General features: G+C 36.6%; 1 protein-coding gene across 1 annotated transcript in view; it reads left to right on the top strand.

Moving 5' to 3' along the window:
* The window catches only part of NOL10 (nucleolar protein 10), a 122,508-nt gene that overhangs the window by 90,216 nt on the left and 11,838 nt on the right, over positions 1-20,454 (top strand). Inside the window, exons 17-19 of the mRNA XM_072634228.1 lie at positions 391-480; positions 12,372-12,545; positions 12,816-13,063. Of these exons, the coding sequence (XP_072490329.1) occupies positions 391-480; positions 12,372-12,545; positions 12,816-13,063 (512 nt within the window). The remainder of the gene's footprint in view (positions 1-390; positions 481-12,371; positions 12,546-12,815; positions 13,064-20,454) is intronic.

Consider the following 20,454-nt stretch of genomic DNA (forward strand, 5'->3'; position numbering starts at 1 on the left):
AACTAATTTCTGCTGTAACCAACAGGTTAATAAAAAATAGAGTTGTTGTGGGTAAAAAAATCTTAAGTTTAAAAATTACCTTTATTATAGAACTTTTCCCTTTTAGAGTTAATTTTTTAAATTACTAGACAAAGGAAGACATGAGTTTAAGGCATACGTTTGACACATACTAGTTATGTGAACATGGACAAGCCATTTAACTTTCCATTGACCTTGTACAATTCCTTAAGAGTTACTGATCTGTGTAGGAGGAAGGAATTTCCGCTATGGAAATTTCCTATGCTAATGAACTCATGGGTGCATGCTTAGCATAATTAGCTTTCTCAAAGCTAATTTTTAAGTGTCTAAGAGATTTATTTTTAAATATTGTTATGCTTCTTTTTTAAATAGAAATTGCCAAAGGTTAACAAAGAACTAGCCCTCAAGTTAATTGAAGAAGAGGAAGAAAAGCAGCGGTCTGTTTGGAAAAAGAAACTTAAGGTAAGATTGTGTGTGAAAGAGGAGAGTCTCAGGTGGATTTTGTTTTAAGAATTATCATTCTCCTTCCAGAATATTTTAGACAATGGGTTTCTCATTTGATTTTTGAGGATTTTTTTGCTTTGTCCATAGATATCCTTTCATGGATTTTGGAGCTGGACTAGTTGTTTCCTTTGTGATCATATGATCACTTTTCATTGTAGAAAATTAGCCAAGAACTTTTCCTTTAATTATTTCTCCTTGATCTATTTTCCAGGTTGGTTGTTTTTCCAATGAGATAGTTCACATTTTCTTTTGATTTTGTCTTATTATTTCTTAATGTCTCGTGGAGTTATCTTCTACTTGCTGAATTCTAATTTTTGAGAAATGTTTTTCTCCAGTGAACTTTCTTACCTTCCTTTTCATTTGTCCAGTTTGGTTTTAAGTAGTTCTTCAGTGGATTTTTGTGCCTCTTTTGCCATTTTTGCCTATTCTGTTTCTTAAGGTCTTATTTTCTTTAGTATTTTTTTGTGCTTCCCTTAGTAGCCTTTTAGCTCTTTTTTCATGATTTTTATCATTCTCATTCTTTCCCCAGTTTTTCTTCTGCCTCTTTTATTTGATTTTTAAAATCCTTTTTGAGCCCTTCCATGACCTGAGACTAGTTCACATTTTTCTTTGAGACTTTGCATGTAGCTGCTTTGATTTGTTATCTTCTTCTGAGTTTGTGTTTTTTGATCTTTTTCACCATGCTTTCTGTGGTCAGGTTCTTTTGTTGTTGTTTGCTTATTTTTCCTGCTTAATTCTTGAGTTTTAACTTTATCTTAACATTGAATTCAGCTTCTGGGGTGGAGGGGGCACTGTTCCTAGCTTTAGGTTTCTCAGAGCTACCCCGGGGGGTCTGTAATCTCTTAGTGTTTCTGAGATAAGATCTAAGAAGTGTGGTCAATGCTTGCCAGGCCTGCGCTTGCTCTGTGAGTGATCACAAGTACTGTCTTCTCTGACTTAGAACTACAACCAGGGTCTCCACTCCTGCTAGTGCTCCTCCTCACCTGGGAACTGCAAACTGGAACCAAGTATGGGCAATACAAGGGTCCTGCTCCCTCTGCCAGCAAAGGGTCCCCTGCTATCTTCTAACCAGTTGTTCAGCCCCCTTTCTGTCTGTGGGCTAAGAACCCCACAAACCACCTATGCTACAGATTTAGTCACCCCCAGGTCCTTCTGCTGGTTTGCAGAGCACAACCTGCACTGGACTGCACTTCACTCTTACTGCAGTAAGCTTTTCCTGCCAACCTTCTAAGTTATCTTGCGCTGTCAAATTATTTTACCTTATCCTTTTGTTGATTCTGCCTCTCCAGGCAAATCCCTGGAGAGTCAGATTGAATCCCTGCCTTTACTCTACTATCTTTTTACAGTGTATTGTAGAACTCATTCTTCATCAGGTCAGTAGTAATTTATCAGCCATTGTCATTGAACCATTGAACATAGAGATATTTTCTGTATACTTAAATCTTACCTCAAATTTGACTATATGTTTTTGGATTGGTATCTCTCATAACTGGAGCACAGAATTTCTTGCACTGGTAAACAGAAGTTACTAAATCTAATTTAGTTTCTTCTGGGTAACTATCTGAGTGATAATCATGATATCAGTTACCATATTCTGCTGTAGTATAGTAATAGCTATGGTTTAGGGGAAACAGTATGCTATTGTAATTACAGCTCTAGATTTAGAGTCAGAAGACCTGACTGGGTTCAAATTCTGGCTTTGTTGTTTACTACCTAGTCCAAGTCCTTTCCATCATCTGAGAATTCTATTCCTTCTCTGCAAAATGTGTGATTGAAATGTTTTCTTTAGCATCCCTCTTATTTAGTTTTTGTGATTATTTTTATAGCTTTTCTGGTCTTTCCTTGTTGTTAGCTATAATTTCTTTCCTCTTTCAGTGCCTTTAACTTGAGTGTTCTTTCTAAACCACTAATTCCATATTTTTTTTAGTGTCTGGGAATCCATAAAACCCATGCTTGGTAGAACTATTATTGTGGACTTGCAAATAGGATCTGAATGGAGGCCCATCTTTAGAGGACCGTAAAGACTTTATGATACCTATTTTTTGCTGCTGAAATGCTTTCTAACTCCTTGTAATAATGTAATTTGTTATTTGGCCAGGACTATCTAGCATTATGTTTCTTCTTCCACAGTATTTTTTTTAAAGAGATAGCTAATATTCTTTATTTTTTATTTTTATTATCTTTATTTTTACATACTGTCCAATTTCTGTAAGCAGTTAAGTATCCTGTAGTGAAATAAATTTCTTTTCTGAAAAACTAATGTTACCTAATCTTGATCAAAGAACATACCAATTCAGACTGACAAAATTCTTTAATCAAAATTCTATCACAGTACTTCAAAAGCTTTTTTTACATAGCTATTGATAAAGGATCTCTTGCTGTTCTTGGGCAAGATCTAAAGATGTGGACTAGACAATAACAAAATGAGATGCATTCGGTACTAGTTAAATAGCCAGTTTCAGCAGTTGCTAATGGTTCAGTTTTCATTATGGCAAGAGGTCTCTAGTGGAGTACTCCAAGCATTTGTGTTTAGCTATATTTAACATTTTGAAAAGTAACTTAGACATAAATAGAAATGGCATACTTGTTAGGTTTGCGGGTGACATGAAGTTGGGAAGAATTGTTAACACACTGAATGACAGAGTCAGGATAACAAAAGATCCTAACGGACTTGAGAGTGTTGTACTAAACCTAGTGAGATGAAGTTCCCTAGAGAGGACTGTAAGCTCTTAAATTTGGATACAAAACCCCCAACTTTACCACTCTAAGATTAAAACTTTGTCTAAATAAATTTTGGAGATTTTATTTGACTTCAATCTCAGCACTATTGGTGTGGCAGCAAAAACTACCAATCTGATCTTGGACTGCATTCAGAGGGGCACAGCTTCCAGGGATAAAGAAGGGTAATAGTCTTTCCACATCAGATCCCAGCAGGAACATTATGTTCAATTCTGGCTGCTTCAGTTTAAGAAAGACATTGATAAATTGGAGCATATCCATGGAAGGGCAAATAAAATGGTGAAGGCCTTTGAAGATTGGTTGAAGGAATTGGGGATGTTTACCTTAGAGAAGACTGAGAGGGCACACGCTTTTCTCATCAGATATTTGAAAGGCTGTCTCTATAGAAGAGTGATTATTACTTGCTCTCTTTGACCCCAAACACAGAACCAGGATCAGTGGGAGGAAGTGGCAAAAAAGCCAATTTAGGTTTGATGTCAGGAAGAACTTCCTCAGGTCAGAGCTGTCCCGAAGTAGGAGGGTGTTCCTTGAGAGGCAGTGGTCAGCTGCTGTACCTTGGAGATCTTCAAGGAGGGGCGGGATTCCTCTCAGTTCTGGGTTGAAGAGATGGTTGCTGAGCTTTCTACTCTCAAGTTGTGTGCTTCTTTGATACTTTTGTTAAAATATTAAAGTGCACTCCTGCTATTTTCTCCAGTCAGTCTTGGCAAATTCATCCACTGCTCCCATAGTCCATTTTATTCTGCTTGCTTATACTTTACACTTCAAACATTTTTTCTTCTCAACCCAATAAATCACTTCTGTTATTCCATTCGAACAACTCTAAAAGCTTTATCTACATGTAGCCTTTCTTAAGTGAGTGGAATTTATGCAGGGTTTACTCAAATACACTGCTATGGCCACATTTTTCTAATACTCTACTGCTTGAATATTTGCAAAGATCTGTTGATATTTTAGTTTGCCTTTATCATCTTAACGATATGCACATTTAATTTGTAGATGTGTTTAATATATATCTAAGCATGCATATTACAGAGTAACACCTAACTATGTATGATGTAAATACTTTTTTTTAATAGTTTTATTTGTTTCTTTTTAGACTTCAACATTCATTTCCACGAAATTTTGAGTTCCAATTTTTCTCCCCATCTCTTCCCTCCCCCCACCCCATAACACCTTGCATTCTGATTACCCCTTCCCTCAATGTGCCCTCCCTTCTATCAAACCCCACCCTTCCCTTATCCCCATCTTCTCTCTTTTCTTGTAGGGCAAGATAAATTTCTATATCTCATTACCTATGTTTCTTATTTCCCAGTTATGTGCAAAAACAGTTCTCAACATTCGTTTCTAATACTTTGAGTTCCAGCTTCTCTACCCCTCTCCCTCCCCACCCATCCCCACTGAGAAAGCAAGCAATTCAATATAGGCTATATTTGTGTCATTTTGCAAAAGACTTCCATAATAGTCATGTTGCGTAAGACTAACTATATTGCCCTACATCCTACCCTGTCACCTTTTTTTTTTCCTATTCTCTCGTTTGACCTTGTCCCTTCCCAAAAGTGTTTTTTTCTAGTTACTACTCCCTTCTCCCATTTGCCCTCCCTTCTATCATCTCCCTCACCCCCCTTGTCCCCTTCTTCCCTACTTTCCTGTAGTGTAAGATAGATTTTCATATCAAATTTAGTGAGCATGTTATTCCCTCCTTAAGCCATATGTGAAGAGAGAAGCTTCACTTTTCCCCTCTCATCTCCTCCCTTTTTTCCTCCATTGAAAAACATTTTTCTTATCTCTTTTATGAGTGATAGTCTGCCCCATTCCATTTCTCCCTTTCTCCTCCCAATATTTTCCTCTCTTACCCCTTAATTTAATTTTATTTTTTTATGGATATCTCTTCTGATTCAACTCAACCTGTACTCTCTGACTCTGTGTGTGTGTGTGTGTGTGTGTGTGTGTGATCCCTCCATCTACCCAAATACTTAGAAAAGTCTCTCAAGAGTTACAAATATTATCTTTCCATGTAAGAATGTAAACAGTTCAGCTTTAGAAAGTTCTTTATGATTTCTCTTTCCTTTTTACCTTTTCATGCTTCTCTTGATTCTTGTGTGTGAAAGTCAAATTTTCTATTCAGTTCTGGTCTTTTCATCATGAATTCTTGAAAGTCCTCTGTATCATTGAATGACCATTTGTTCCCTTGAAGTATTATACTCAGTTTTGCTGGGTAGGTGATTCTTGGTTTTAATCCCAGTTCCTTTGACTTCTGGAATATCCTATTCCAAGCCTTTCAGTCCCTTAATGTAGAAGCTGCTAAATCCTGTGTTATCCTGATTGTATTTCCACAATACTCGAATTGTTTCTTTCTAGCTGCTTGCAGTATTTCTCCTTGACCTAGGAACTCTGAAATTTGGCCACAATATTCCTAGGAATTTCTCTTTTCAGATCTCTTTCAGGAGGTGATTGGTGGATTCTTTCAATATTTATTTTGCCCTCTGGTTCTAGAATATCAGGGCAGCTTTCCTTGATAGTTTCATGAAAGATATTGTCTAGACTCTTTTTTTGATCATGGCTTTCAGATAATCCCATAATTTTTAAATTGTCTCTCCTGGATCTATTTTCCAGGTCAGTTGTTTTTTCAATGATATGTTTCACATTATCTTCTATTTTTGTCAGTCTTTTGGTTTTGATTTGTAACTTCTTGATTTATCATATAGTCATTATCTTCCCTGAACTCTACTCTCATTTTTAAAGAACTATTTTTTTCATTGAGCTTTTGAACCTTCTTTTCCATTTGACTTAATTCTATTTTGTAAAGCCTCCTTCTCCTCATTGGCTTTTTGGACCTCTTTTTCCAATTGAATTAGCCTCTTTTTAAAGGTGTTATTTTCCTCAGAATTTTTTTGATTCTGCTTTAGGAAGCTGCTGACTCGCTTTTCAAGCTCTTCTATGGCCTTGAACCCATTTCATATTCATTTTGGAGGTACCGGAGGCAGAAGCCTTGACTTCCTCTGACAGTATGCATTGTTCTTCTTCATCTGAAAGGATGGAAGGAAATACCTGTTCACCAAGAAAGTAATCTTCTATGGTCTTATTTTTTTTCCCTTTTTTGGGCATTTTCCCAGATCCCCTGCTCAGTTCCCCCAGAGGCTTTAAGCTGAGGTACCTGGACAATGGACCCAGGCTGCATCTGCAGTCACCATAGCCACCTACTGCTGCCACTGCCACCTCTGCCACCACATGGGGCCAGTGCTAGGGGGACTCCACTCCCCTCCCGCCCAGCTGGGAAAGCCCTCCTACACTGACCTTTGAAGCTTTCTTTGTTGCTTATGGGTTGAGGGATTTGGGACCCTCCCTGCTGGGGATTCTGCCCCGGAGGCCTGTTCTGGTCCTGTTCCTCCTTGTGCTGTGTGGCCAGGGCTGGGCTCCGCTCCATGTCCTGTGGGATAGACCTTTCCTCTTGCCCTTCCAGGTTACCTTTGTCTGGAAATCTCTTTCACTCTATTGTTCTGTGAGTTCTACTGCTCTAGCATTTGTTGAGAGTCATTTTTTACAGATATTTTGTGGGCTGTGGGGGAAGTGGTAGAGTATATGCGTCTTTCTACTCCGCCATCTTGGCTCTGCCCCCGATATAAATACTTTTTGCCACCAATTTAGGAGAAGTTTGTATCTGTGAGGTCTTATTTTGTTGTTGTAACCTCTCACACCCCAGGGGAAGGACCTCTCAAGCTGATTTGATTTTAGTGGTTGTATGCTTTGTGCACTTTTCAGCTCTCATGAAAAATCAGAAGTTAGAGCTATAAGGGACCTTAGATATCATTTAATTCAATTCCTTAGTTTTATAGATGAGGAAACTGAGGCCCCCAAATGTTGTGACTTGGCCAGAGCCCCATAGGTAGCAGAACTTAGACTAAATAAAACCCAGGCTGTCTGACTCTTAAGTTCAGTGTTGTTTCTGCTATGCCATCACAGTTTCATCTTCCTATCAGCTCTATCCTGGTGGTCTAGATTTAAGAGTGCTTTGTTGATTGGGTTACCACAAGTTCATCATAATGAATAATTGAGTATAATAAATATATTTCCAGGCTCCTCTAACAGTAACTCATTAAAGAAATTATCTGTCTGCTGTTTGTAGTTAGAGTTGGGGGATGGTGATGAGGATCTTAGACATTCTTTTGTTCTGCCATCAAACAGCAATTCTTATCCAGCTTTGTATATTATGAGCAGTATTTTTGGCAGTGTGGTCTTCCATTTAAAATTGTAGTGTAAGAAACCATTACACTGGCTTGTGCTTTGAAAAAATGAGATTTAGCTTTATGATAGCTTGCTAACCCAAGTCAGTTTCATGGATTCAGAAGTAATAGTGCTAATGACCCAAAAAAATTTTGTTAATTTTCCCCATTCCCAGCGAGAGCCTGCTGTTCATTTGAGATTTTAAACAATAGCTAACACAAAATATTTCTTACCTAAGTGAAACATTAAATCCATAACAAATCATTAGCTCTGCCTTTGAATTCTGCTCTTCAAAACTTTAGTAGCTTCAGTAGTGTTGATGGCACCTCGTGATCTGCGAAGACTGCTCTTTTCAGTTTTGTTGAACTCTGGGTTCATTTGAAACTTAATAAAGCAGTAAGATGAAGAGAGAATAGACTTGGATGTGGTTTTCTTTATATTTCTGTTCCCAAATATTGCCCCTGTCAAGTAGGAAAGTATTAGGTGACATCTCAGGGTAAAATAATTGTAAATTGTAATATAACATAAATATGGCATAATATAAATTGTAATATAATAAATTATAGTTGTTACTGAGTTCCAACTGCAGCATATGTGACTTGTCCCACAACTCACATAGGTATTATCCGACTTCCGTATTCTGTGAGGACATTACTGTTTCCCCAGTCACTCAGTCTTGAAACATCTAAGTTATCTATGATTCTGCCTTCTACCTTAATATCTCCAACCTCATACAGTCAGTTACAATTTCATTTGACTTAGGTCTGTCCATTCCTTCCCATTCACATTGCTATCACTCTATTTCAGTCCCTCAACTATAACAGTCTTCCATTCCTACATTTTTTTCTTTCTCCTATCCATCTTTCACACAGGTGCCAACATAATTTTCCTAAGTCTAATGATGGATCAAAAACCTAAAGTGGCTCCCTTTTACTTCTGTCAGGGGTTCCTAATCCTTTTAAATGTTAGACTTGAAGTCAGGAGAAACCTGAGTTGAAATCAGACTTACCTTTGTTACCATGGACAAGTCACTTAATCATTCTGAGTGTCAGTTTCCTTACCTGTAAAATGTTGATGATACCTTCAATACCTACCCCATAGTTATTTTTTGAAGATACACTTGTTGTTCTTGTCACAATAAAATGAGGTAGCATATATGTAAGCCTGCTATATATATGTAAAGTATAATAATTACTATTTTATTATTATTATATAGAAGATATAATAATTACTATTTTAATACCCCCTTTAGACTTAAACATTTCCTTAGACCCACTATATGAATAGTTGTACTCTTCATCTCTTGATTTAGAAAATACAGTGGTCATAAAATATTATGAATTATACCTCAAAAGCAACTTTCATACATTTCAAGATGTATTTTCAAAATAGTAACACATACGTACAAGACATGATTTATTCATTCTAAGAAGCTATGTTTGCGTATGGATTCATTGACTCCTTGCAGTTACTCTGTGACTCCAGAGGTTGAAAACTAGTGATCTTTAGGATTAAATACCCTCCCCAAACTTTCTCTGGAATACTTGTTTGGGTTTATTTCTAGCATGGCTAGGCTATTAGCTATTTCATGAACTCAGCCTGTCTTCTTGGTTCTAAGGCTGACATGCTGGGTTACCCTTCTGCCTGGCACGTAGTACACACTTAATAAATATTTGAATGATTAAATCAGAGAGTAAGGGTGAGAGCTGAGTCATACCTATGAACCATTAAGCTACCTTTTTATCAGGATATTAATTTAGGCAAAAAAAACTTTGGAGTAACGTACCCATAGTAAAGCATAGCACATAGTCACTAGAATTGTAAAATCTAGATCAGGTTTGAGCCCTTTTATTTTTCTATTTTATTTTCTTTTTATTCTTACCTGTAACATCACAAATAATAAGTATTTCCATATACAGTTTGGAACAGGAGAGGATTGTACACAAAACTGAGAATCTCTATTATGTAGAACTTGTTTTAAGTATATAATAAATTCAACATATAACTTCCATAGCTGACATTTTTCCTAATTTCCATCCACTGAGGTAGAAGTTTAGGTCACTTGTTCAGGGAGATTGTGTGTGTGCATGTGCGTGTGCGTGTGTGTGTCCGTACATGTGTACCTCTCTTTGACTTATCTGATATTAGAATGAAAATAATAGCTCGCACTTTTGTGCCACAGTACAGTGTGTGACTGATCTGTTCCTTCGACAACTGTTCTTTTAATGTCAGGCATTGTCATATCAAATATCTCTAGGCCATGGGTGTTTCTTGGCTGGGTATCTATGACAGAGCTGTGCAGATAGCTTCAGAGATGATTAAACACCGTTTTCGACTCTGTCAAAATAGTAAATCATCACTCCAGGAGTAAAAAGAAGATTAATGTTTGTAGGTATTATTTTGAGCCAAATCAGTTAGAACATTTAAAATGTTTTCATTTTTAGCTTTTGCCTTCCCAAGTGGGAAGTGCTAACCTTTATTTTCATATATTGTTGTAGAGTTAATTGAATTGATTAATATTCATAAATAAAGCTCTTAAGTATAAGTAGAAAAAACAACCACCTAATTCACAGGTCATGTAAATGTATCTCCTATGAATTATATATGGTAAGTACTTTAAAATAACCTTTCCCACACATTTTTCATCAATGACAGGTGATTCTTTTTTTTTTTTTTAAATTTTACTCTATGGGTTGAGTGAACCAGGGATCCATAACCTGGAGAACATTTCTACCTATTCTCTTACATTTTGGGGCTTTCAGGACAGCTGTATAAACAAATAGATGAGGAAAAGCCCCTAGTGATAATATTTTTGCAGCTGGGTGAAAAAAGAGTTTTTCATTTTTTAAATCTTCATTTAAAATGTAATGGTAGAGAGTGCCAGTTTTATTTGCTCTCAGAATATTTTTTCTGATATAATGACTTTTGCTAAACATAATGATTACATGACAACTTTGTGGCATTCAGTAAGCTGATGTGTTAAAATTTCTGTTCATTTAATTATATTTTTATTATGTTCTTAAGAAAATATATTCATTGCAAAATAGAAAGGTACAGGGCTTGTAGTCAGGAGGCCTGGTGTTTAATTATGACTCTACTGCTATCTGATTTTAAGTGGAGAAATACATATGATTTTACCCCACTGAATCTTAGTTTTTCCAGTAGTAAAATTCAGTTCCACAGATACTTTCCTATTATTTACAAAGCATTTTGCTAGGACTTGATAGATAATATATCAGCTCTGCTGTCAAGGTGTCTATAAATTGATCAAAAGACAGTGGGTGTGGGAGCTGAGAGGAAATCAGAGCAAAATGAGATGCAGAATGTAGGAAGGTAGAATTCATTTTTACTTGAGGATTCTTGAAAGCTTTTTAGAGGAATCTAGGACTAGATGATCTGTGAAGGTCCATCTGGTTCTGTAACTGAGAATATGTAAGCTCCTTTTTCAAATGACTTTCTCTAATGACATTTTGGAATTTCACAAAGTTCCGTCTGCCTTTCAAATGTATTCTGTGTAACAAATAGCTGCTTACCATGTCCTGGGTTCCAGTATTTTACTTGGATTTGAATTAATCAGGAGCTCACCTTTTGAGAGCATAGCAGAAAACCAAGAAGTGAATAAAACATGCCTTCAGCTAGCCAAAATAGATATGAAGTTTATATATTTTTATTCGTAAGAGATGCCTAATTTAGAACCACTCTACACTAGTTCTCCATATATTCCTAACAGACATGGCAATATGATTTCCTGGTACATAGCAGGTTCAAAGCAGTATTATTTGTAGGTTAGGTGCTGATAGAATTAGTAGCGTAAGGGATGCCTTAAGCACTTAAACTGAGAGCATCTAGAAGCATTATGTGATAGCTAGTGAGGAGACTTCAAGGAGCTGATGCAAGAATTCAAAATGTATAGGAGCCTAGGGTGTTATGTAGAGAAACTAACAGCTCTACTCCTAAGAGTAGGTGCTGAGGGCATCACTGTGTACTGTGATGGATGGTACTGATTATGACCTTTAGTCATCAAGTAAACGTTAAAGAATATGAAGATCATTTGTTTAAGAAGGCAGGGATACACATATACATACACACATGCATGTGAACATGTACACACACACACATAGATTCATTCATTCACATGTGTTTTAGAAAATTTTCATCTAAATTAAAATAAAAATAATTGGTATCAGAACACATGGCTACTTAAAACAGTTATTTCTCCAAGGGTTGTACGTAACAACAATAATTGATGAGAATATGGTGCTTTACAGTTTATCGAATACTCTATTCCCTGATTGCCAGTGTTTTTTCAGTACTAAATGTATAGGATCTTAAACCATATTCTTTGAAAATAGATGAGAGAAATTGATGAGCCTATCTTGTGGAATAATGTTTCCATAGATTTCTAAATCAGCGTACCTGCATATTTTATTTTTTTCTATCAGCCTGCACTCTCCTTTTAATGCATGCAGTATTTGTCTACTGTTGTACCAAAAATTCATGATTCACAAAAATGTTTTTCCATTAATAATGTTACTTGAAGATTAATTCTGTCATTTATGTTTTATGTTCTAAATATAAAGTGAAAAAAGGCATTCCCCTATATAGGTGAAAATTGTTAGATCTAATCACCAAAGCCTGACCAGTGTTGATTAAGAAGTTGATAAGTTGGGTTGTTTCAGTGGTGAGATTTAAAACTTAGGAACATTTAAAAGTTCTTGAAACTAGTTCTGAAGAAGTTTGGTAATTGTTAATATTGGCCTTGTGCAGTTTTCTGCTTTATTACCATTAAAAATTATAATTGAAATTTTTATGTGATTTTTGTTTAGCTCCATGTTCTTCTAAAGCTGAATTTAAAACATGCCAGTCACTTCTCTCTTTCTTTTTCACAGAAATTACCAAACATTCTTACTGATGATCGATTCAAAGTTATGTTTGAGAATCCTGATTTCCAGGTGGATGAACAGAGTGAAGAATTTAGGCTTCTGAATCCACTTGTTTCAAAAATAAGTGAAAAAAGAAAGAAGAAACTAAAACTCTTAGAGCAACAGGAATTCCTTGAACAAGTAATGTACCTATTATTTCATATTAATGATAATTTTTATGCCATTTATCCATAGAGCAAGGAAGAATTGTAGACTGTGGCTGAGAAATAATTTATTTCAGACAGTTCTACCTGTTTTATTTGGCAGTATTTTTATTTAATTATAGCTTTCTCTTAAAATTGGAGCACAGTAGAAGTTGTCACGTATTGTAATTGGACAAATGCTAATAAAAAAAAGTACCAGTTCCTATTTAGGGGAAAAAGTGGTGCCTCTAACTATTTCTGTCTTCAGGAAGAGGAGGAAGAACCGGAAGGAAAACCAAGTGATGCAGAAAGTTCTGAGACTTCAGATGATGAAAAAGATTGGGTTGAAGAGGTCAGGAAACAGCGCAAACTTCTCCGCCAAGAGGAAAAACAGAGGTGGCAGGAAAGGCTCAAGGAGGATCAGCAAACAGTGCTGAAGCCCCAGTTTTTTGAGATCAAAGCAGGGGAGGAATTCAGAAGCTTCAAGGATTCTGCAAAAAAGCAGAAGCTAATGAAGTAAGTAACATGTGGGGTTGAAGTGTGGTCAGGGCTCCAGATGTTTTGTAGTTGGCTCATTGCCTGTTCAGTCCCCTTGAATGGTAATATTTATTCCATGTGCATATGTGTATGATAGAGTCCAAGTGTTCTTTATAAAAAGGTTTTAGTAAACATCAAAACACAAGATATTAAAATGTTTTAAAACCTTAAAAGCCGAGTTCATGGATACTTAAAGTTGGAATGGACAGTAGAAGTCATCTTGTCTGGTCCTTAATGAGAACATCATTTCCAAGTGTTAGTTTAGTCTTGCCTCTGCTCTAATACCACCAGTCATAAGAGACTCATTACCTCACCAGAGATCCTTTCTGATTTTTACAAAGTTCTTCCTTACATTGAGACTATCTTCCTCTCCATAGCGTTGACCCATTAGATCTAGTTCTCCCTGAGACCAGTTAGAATAAATAAATCTTGTCCCTCTTCTACATGAGAAATATTCAACTAAATAACTTTTTTTCCCTTGTGTTCCTCTCTCTTTTGCCTCAAGTTCTGTTATTTATTCATTTACCCAGTAGGTAGTCAGCATAAAGCTATTTATATGATATCCTTGAGACAGAACATAGTAATTTAGGAGCTATTTAATTCTACACTTCCTATAGAAAACAATTGTGGGTTTTTTGGGACCACAATCTTTACTGTTTCTTCTCATCTTATCTGTTTTTTCTAAGGCTATATGAGGAAATTGATAAGGCACTTGGAGATCCTTAGAAAACAAATATGAAACTAAATCCAAGACAGTGGTATTACTTGATTATTCATGTCAGTTCCAGTTGACATGAGATTCTCTTAGGTAATCCAGTTCCGATTTATGGCTACATAATAGGAATCATGATTGGTATATACCTTGATCTGCCTACCTCATCTTCCACCATCATTTAACTTGTTTTAAATTTGATACTTGCTCAACTTCTCACCTTCAGCCATTTGGAAGTAATAATTTGAAAACTCCTAGCATATCTTCCCTAAAACACTATATGCATTCATGTTTCAAATGTCTGAACTAAGACAAGGTTAAGGGAAGATAAGAAACAAATCCTTTTACAATAAAATGATTTTTTTAAAAAACTTCAATAGCAAGCTCATTTTCAGTAGTTAAAAGGCCCCGAATTCCTTTTCTGCCTTGTGTACCTATACATTTTTCTATAACCTGACATTACTTTTTTTTAAACCACAGTTTTTTTCTACAATGGTTTATTTATTCTGTGAATTGAATTTATCTGCTAAATTGCTCCTTACCTGGCTTAGCCAGGAAAGAATTAAGAAATTATACCTTGTAGAACTGCTGAAAATTATTTGCTTTACATTCTAAACCATTATTTTTCTCTTGTAACCTTTCAACTAGGAGTACATGAAAGTAGGTGTCTACAGAGTCTACATAGGAGGCCAAGATTTGATGGGTGGGTTGCATAACTGATCACGTTGGCATTCTTCCTGCTGCTTTTGATAGATGTTAATATCTAAAAAAAAAAAAAAAGGCATAGACATTAAGTATAATAGGTACGTACAACAATAACAAAGAATGTCTTCATAAAAGCCCCACCTCTTGTCTCTGTTGTGCAGAAGGACCATGGTCTCCAAAAGACTATGTATGCCAGTGGAGGAGAAGGCCCAGCAGGCGTCAGCTAAGCTGGGAGGGCTTTAAGTATTGGCTTGGCATTAGGCCACAGTCCTGTTTGAGGACTAGTCTGACTCTGTAGAGAGCCTGAATTCCAAAAGGCTGGTCACCAGCGATGTCATGAGATAAACAGCCCTCATCCCTTCTGTTTCCTACTTAAGAATGGCGGAGTTGTGGAAAGAGGACAGGCATACTGGGAATCACAAGTGTGAGAAAGATCATCTGTTCTGTTTTGCAAGTGTGTCACCTTCATTTAGAATATGTCTACAATCAAAGCATCCCTAACAAATAGCTATTGACCCTTTTTCTTAAAAAAAAAAGTAAAGAGATATCAAAATTTATTTTGTAGCACAATCTAGAATGTCATTGTCCTTAGATCCAACCTCAGTTTTTCCTTCTTTGATTTATTTCCATTCTATTTTTTATGCTATAAGTGTCCTTTCTCATAATTTAGATCCTTTTCGCCAAATACCTCTTCTCATCCCTAAGCAGTTCTAAATCATTTTAACCTCTCTTCAGACAATTGTATGAAATTACTGCCTTTCAAATATGACTATGACTATACTTCCTCCAAGATTCAGCATTTAAATTATGTTTTTTTCCTAGTATGCTTTCAATGAGTTATGGAATGGTGCAGGTACCATAGGCTGTGCTAAGCCTTATATTAGTTCCTAAGTTCTAGGAAAGCTGCCCAGTAGCAATTTTTTCCCTTGTCCTAATTGATTTCTTTTTTCTGTTACAACTGAACATTTTCAGATGTCCCCACCTTTTTGCAGGTCTGCGTCTATTCATATTTTTAATTGCCTCTAACTGAAGTGGCACTCATGCAGTCATGCTTTAGAATTGCTGGTTAGCAGCTACACACTAAATTGACTTTCAAAGAGAGAGAAGTGGAACTTTTCTTTAATGTAGAATCTCAGTACATAGTCCCTGTCAGTGTCTGATCTCTTGCCATGCTTCATTCTGAAGCTTAGCTTGCCTTTCCAAGTAGCCCAGACAAAACAAGTTTTTACAAGTGTTCATTGAAAGCACATTGAATGAAAACCAGAATCTAAACACCTTATCATAGAGGAAATAAGGTCATTCTTGAAAGACAGTAATTTTATACCATTTACTTGAAAAACCTTAATTCTCACAAATTATTTTCTATGAAACATTTAGTCCCATTAGCTCCATACTTACTTAGAGTTCCTATGATATGAATAGAGTAGAATCCTAAAGAAAATATGAAGGTTGAGGACACTGCTTAGGCAAGCACAATTCGCTTCCCTGCTGCAGACACATTTATGACCATAACCTCACCAAAGGAAAGAATTCATTCTTGTTCCTTTCGTCATATATAAGATTAGCAGTTGAAGGACAATTAGGAAAAGTTTCTCATACAGATCTTTTAAATCAGGTAAGGTCTAGCACTGGTCTAAAAAACAGAAATTTTCAAATTCAGTTCTGGCTTTAGACTTGAATCCCTATGTGGCCTGAGGCAAATCCTTTAACATCTCCCCCTCCCCCCCACATAAGGGATAAATACTTCTGTCTCAGGGATGTTGAAAGGATTAATTATTTAGTCTCTAAGGAACTTTGAAGATGAAAAGTACATTAAAAGTGCTTCTTAACAACATTATTGCTTAGAAAAAAAAACTACTGCTTTACGCCAACCACATCCCAAATTATATGAAGGAGATATGTTAGCACATTATTATTTGAAAATTGTAGCTAAATTTCCCAAGGTGTAAATGTTTAGAGTTTATTCACATGTGGATTTGGGAACTGTATTCAGAGTCATTCACTCGGAAGATACTACTCAGTAGAAAAGAAGACCCATTCTCAAGAACCAGGTTTTGCAATTAAACTTAATCAAACTAATTCTAGATTTGCAGGGTGCAGCTGGGTACTCTCTAAAGCCATGCTAGGAGTGCAAGAAAACCGGAGGAAACAAGCTTTTCACACCTTTGTAGACTATTAATAAGTGCTCTCTGTACTCCAATATGAGGGTTGGAGAATCAGAGAATATGATTTTATCCTTTCATATTTAATAGTTATAAGTAAATGTTAAGAGGTGGTGTGATAGAGTGGGTAGTAGCAGCCTTGAAGATCAGGGTTTAGGTTCCACTTCTGGCACCCAGTACCTATATGACCCTGGGCAAGTCACTGAACTTTTCAGTGCCTCAGGCAGCTCTCTAAAACTGTATTAATTACTCATCTGCATTCATTAACTGAGAGATTTCCTCTTGGGAATTCCCTAAACCAGTGAAATCACAGATCCAAGGCCCCCATCCATCCCTCCCTCCCCCCCAAAAAATGAATTGTTCTGACTTGAAAAGATTAACACCTTTGCAGTGGAGGCAGAGGACCTGTGCGAATACTTGCTGTACCACTTACTGTCTTTCTGGCCTTTAGTTTTAAAATTAAAGCTTCATAAACCAAGTTAGTGAAAGGTGTCATTGTGCCTGACTATACAAAACTGACTTTTCAGGGAGTTGGAATTGAATAAATTTCCATAATTGAAGTACAGTCTAGTCAATAGAAATCTATCAGATCCCTGCTTTGTGCTGGGAACTGTGCAGAGATACAAATGAAAACATTGACAGTCTGCTCTCAAAGAACTTAGAATCTTTTTGTTTGATTTTGGTGGGAGGCATTGGGGTTAAGTGACTTGCCTAGGGTTACTGTCGGGAGCAATTTATAATCTGATGGGAAAAGACAACATGATATACAAAGCTGTAATGGGAATAGGATGGGAAAGGGCCATGATAAAGTAGGTTCCAAAGGAATGCAGCCTGGTGAGAAATGAGATATGTCTATTTCTAAATGGAAAGGACTGGAGTATTTAGTAGGCAGGTAATACCGAGTTACAGGATTTGTAAAACTTTAATGAAGTTATGAGTTTACTCTGTAGGGACTTTGGAAAAACCCAATTATGAATTGAAAATGTTATTTAATCTAGAAAATGTGATAGAAGTATATGAAAAATGAATTCAAAACATATTTCTTACAAGGAAGACACCTGGAAAAGGAGCAGTAAAAATATACTTATTCACTGGAAGTTTGTCACATGATTGGTAAATGCTCAAGTTTTGATAGATATATTTTAACAATTTATGCCAGCTATCAAAGTTGTTCTCTGCATTCCAAAGGAAGTCTGGGTAAACAGTGAATTAATGACTGGGCCACAACTTGTATTGTAGCTCCTTTATTTCTTAGTCCAGAGAGGCTTAGTGTTTGTTTCTTTTGTAGACATCAGTGATTAATAAACTCTGTGTGGTCTCAACAGAAGACAAGAAGCATAAGTATCGGTAACCATCAAAGTAATTAAAGATTTAGGAATTACAGGTCCATGGGAGAAGTTATGAAACTATTGATTGTGCCCCAGTATACATTTATCTTGTCAGCTGTAAACTGGTCCGTTTCATTATCTGTAATTACCCATCACAGTTCCCACTACAGTTGTTTCAAACCTTGTCTCTCTTCATTCCCTTAACTCAGGCCTTCACACCCTATGGACTTGTGGCTGTTGGGCCGCTTGTAGCCCACCAAAGGATTTTGGGTGGTTTTCAAAAAATGTAGAGGAAAACATCCTTTGTATGTAGAGGAAATCCTTTGACATTCTGCAAGCTGCCCAAGGGCCTTAAGTGGCCTTTGCAGGTCTTGCCCTGGCTCTACCTTCACTAACTAAGCAGATGCATTGACTCCTTTGTTCAGAAAGCAGTCTGCCATGAGTTGCCTTCCCTCTGTACCTTGGAATTTTTCCCTTCATCAGTCTTCTCTAGGTTCAGGGATTAACTGGACTTAATCCTTGCTAAATCTGACTCTCCTCTGGTTATGTCCTTGATTCTATCCACCATCCCCACTCTATTTTGAATCTTCACTTTCTCTGTATTAGCTCCCCACTGTACTGCTTGCCAACCTGTTGGGGTCTCCTCTATCCTTTAAAAAAGAAAGAAACTGCAATCTCTTCCCTTTCTCTGTTGACACTCCTCAAATTAGTTTAATCTTTTCCTTCCCCTTCACCTCCACTTTCTTAGAGAGAGTAGCCCATTCCTGCTGACTCCATTTCTTTATTACCCACTCAAATCTCTAGCTCCAGTCCTGTTACCCTCGCATTTGGATTTCTGCCCCCAATATGTTAATGAAACTGCTCTCGAAAGTCACAAATGACCACTTGATTATCACATTTAAAGACCTTTTCTCAGTCCTTATCCACTCTAAACTTCCAGTAGCGTTTGATACTGTTTTTCATCACTTCTTTGCTTTCATCTCCTGGTTCAACTTCTGCTGATGTGACCTCCTGTTTCTATCTCATTTATAAGTTTATATTTCTTCCTCTTCCCCAGAGACTTTGTCCTTAATCTTTTTTCCATAGTTTATCCACTGGTGATCTCATCTGATTCTGTGCTTTCAACTAATACTTTTATGCATATGATTCTCAGATCTAAATATTCAGCTCTGATCTCTCCTCCCTTGATATTACAAGTGAAATCAGTATCTTAAATTTCACTCATCATCTTTCTTCCAAAATCTCTACTTCTTCATTTTCCCATTGTGTCAGTAGCTCTCCCTAGACACCTGAGTTCAACATTTCAGTCATATTTGACTTGTCTTCTTCTCATTTGCCAGTGCATATAATCAGTTGCCATGTCCTATCTACCTCTGAAATTCCTCTCATATCTTACCTGTTGTAACCTTAGGTCCGCTTCCTTCATTCAGGAATTTATTGCCACTGGCCTACAGGGTTATAATCACTTTTGAACTGTTTTTTTGTCTCCAATTTTTCTCTTTTCTAATGCATCTCTTTGATTACTATCTGACTAATCTTTGTACAGGTATGATCATACTATTTCCCTGTTCAGAAACTGTCAATGACTCCTCATTGCCTAAGGATACAGAAACTTCCAGAGTCGTAGAAATTTAAGTTTATAAGGACCTTTAGAGATTCCAACCTACATTGAACAGAAATTCCTTCTGTAGCAAACCCAACTTGTTATCCATCTTCTGCTTAATGACTTCCAGCGATAGGGAGTCCACCACTTTCCCAAGAAGCCTGTTCCTTCTTGATAAGCCCTAATTGTCTAAGGCTATAAGTTGCAGAGAGCATGCATTGGTAGAAGTTTCCTCTGAAATCACTTGTCTAATTCTTGTCCCCTTTTCCTTTCTCATCCTATCCTAATCATTAGGAAATATTTCCTTATATTAGGGAATAAAGCTTTATTGTTAAACAGAATCTTCAGATTTAGTTTGACCAGGGCTCTGTAAAGCACAATTGTTTCCTCCCTTCAGCATGAACACTATTCTCCTGGCTTTTTTGATTACCATGGCATTTGGTAACCACATTAAGCTTACAGTCCACTGAATCTCTACATCATTTTTATAAAAATTGTTGTCTAGTGATATCACTGTAGTCCTGTATTTGGGCAATTAATTTTATAAAACATTTTTAAGATTTTGCATTTTTTTCATTAAATTTCATCTATTCATATATTCAACCTGTTATTTTAGCCAGTTCAGGTCTTTTTAGCTCCTTATTTTTTTGTTCACCATGTTAGCTGTCCTTCCAGGAGACCTCCTTAGGCATTCAAGGCCAAACATAATCTGTCGCCAGCCTTCTTTTCTAGCTTTTTATTTTATTATTCCTTTCAAACATTGTACCTTCCAGCCAGACTGAACTAATGTTTCCCAGTGTACCCTGTTACCTCTTTATCCACGTAGGCTATCACCTAGGAACAGAATACATCCCTGCTTG

Source organism: Notamacropus eugenii, chromosome 1 (assembly GCF_028372415.1).
Source record: "Notamacropus eugenii isolate mMacEug1 chromosome 1, mMacEug1.pri_v2, whole genome shotgun sequence".
Taxonomy (NCBI): Eukaryota; Metazoa; Chordata; class Mammalia; order Diprotodontia; family Macropodidae; genus Notamacropus; species Notamacropus eugenii.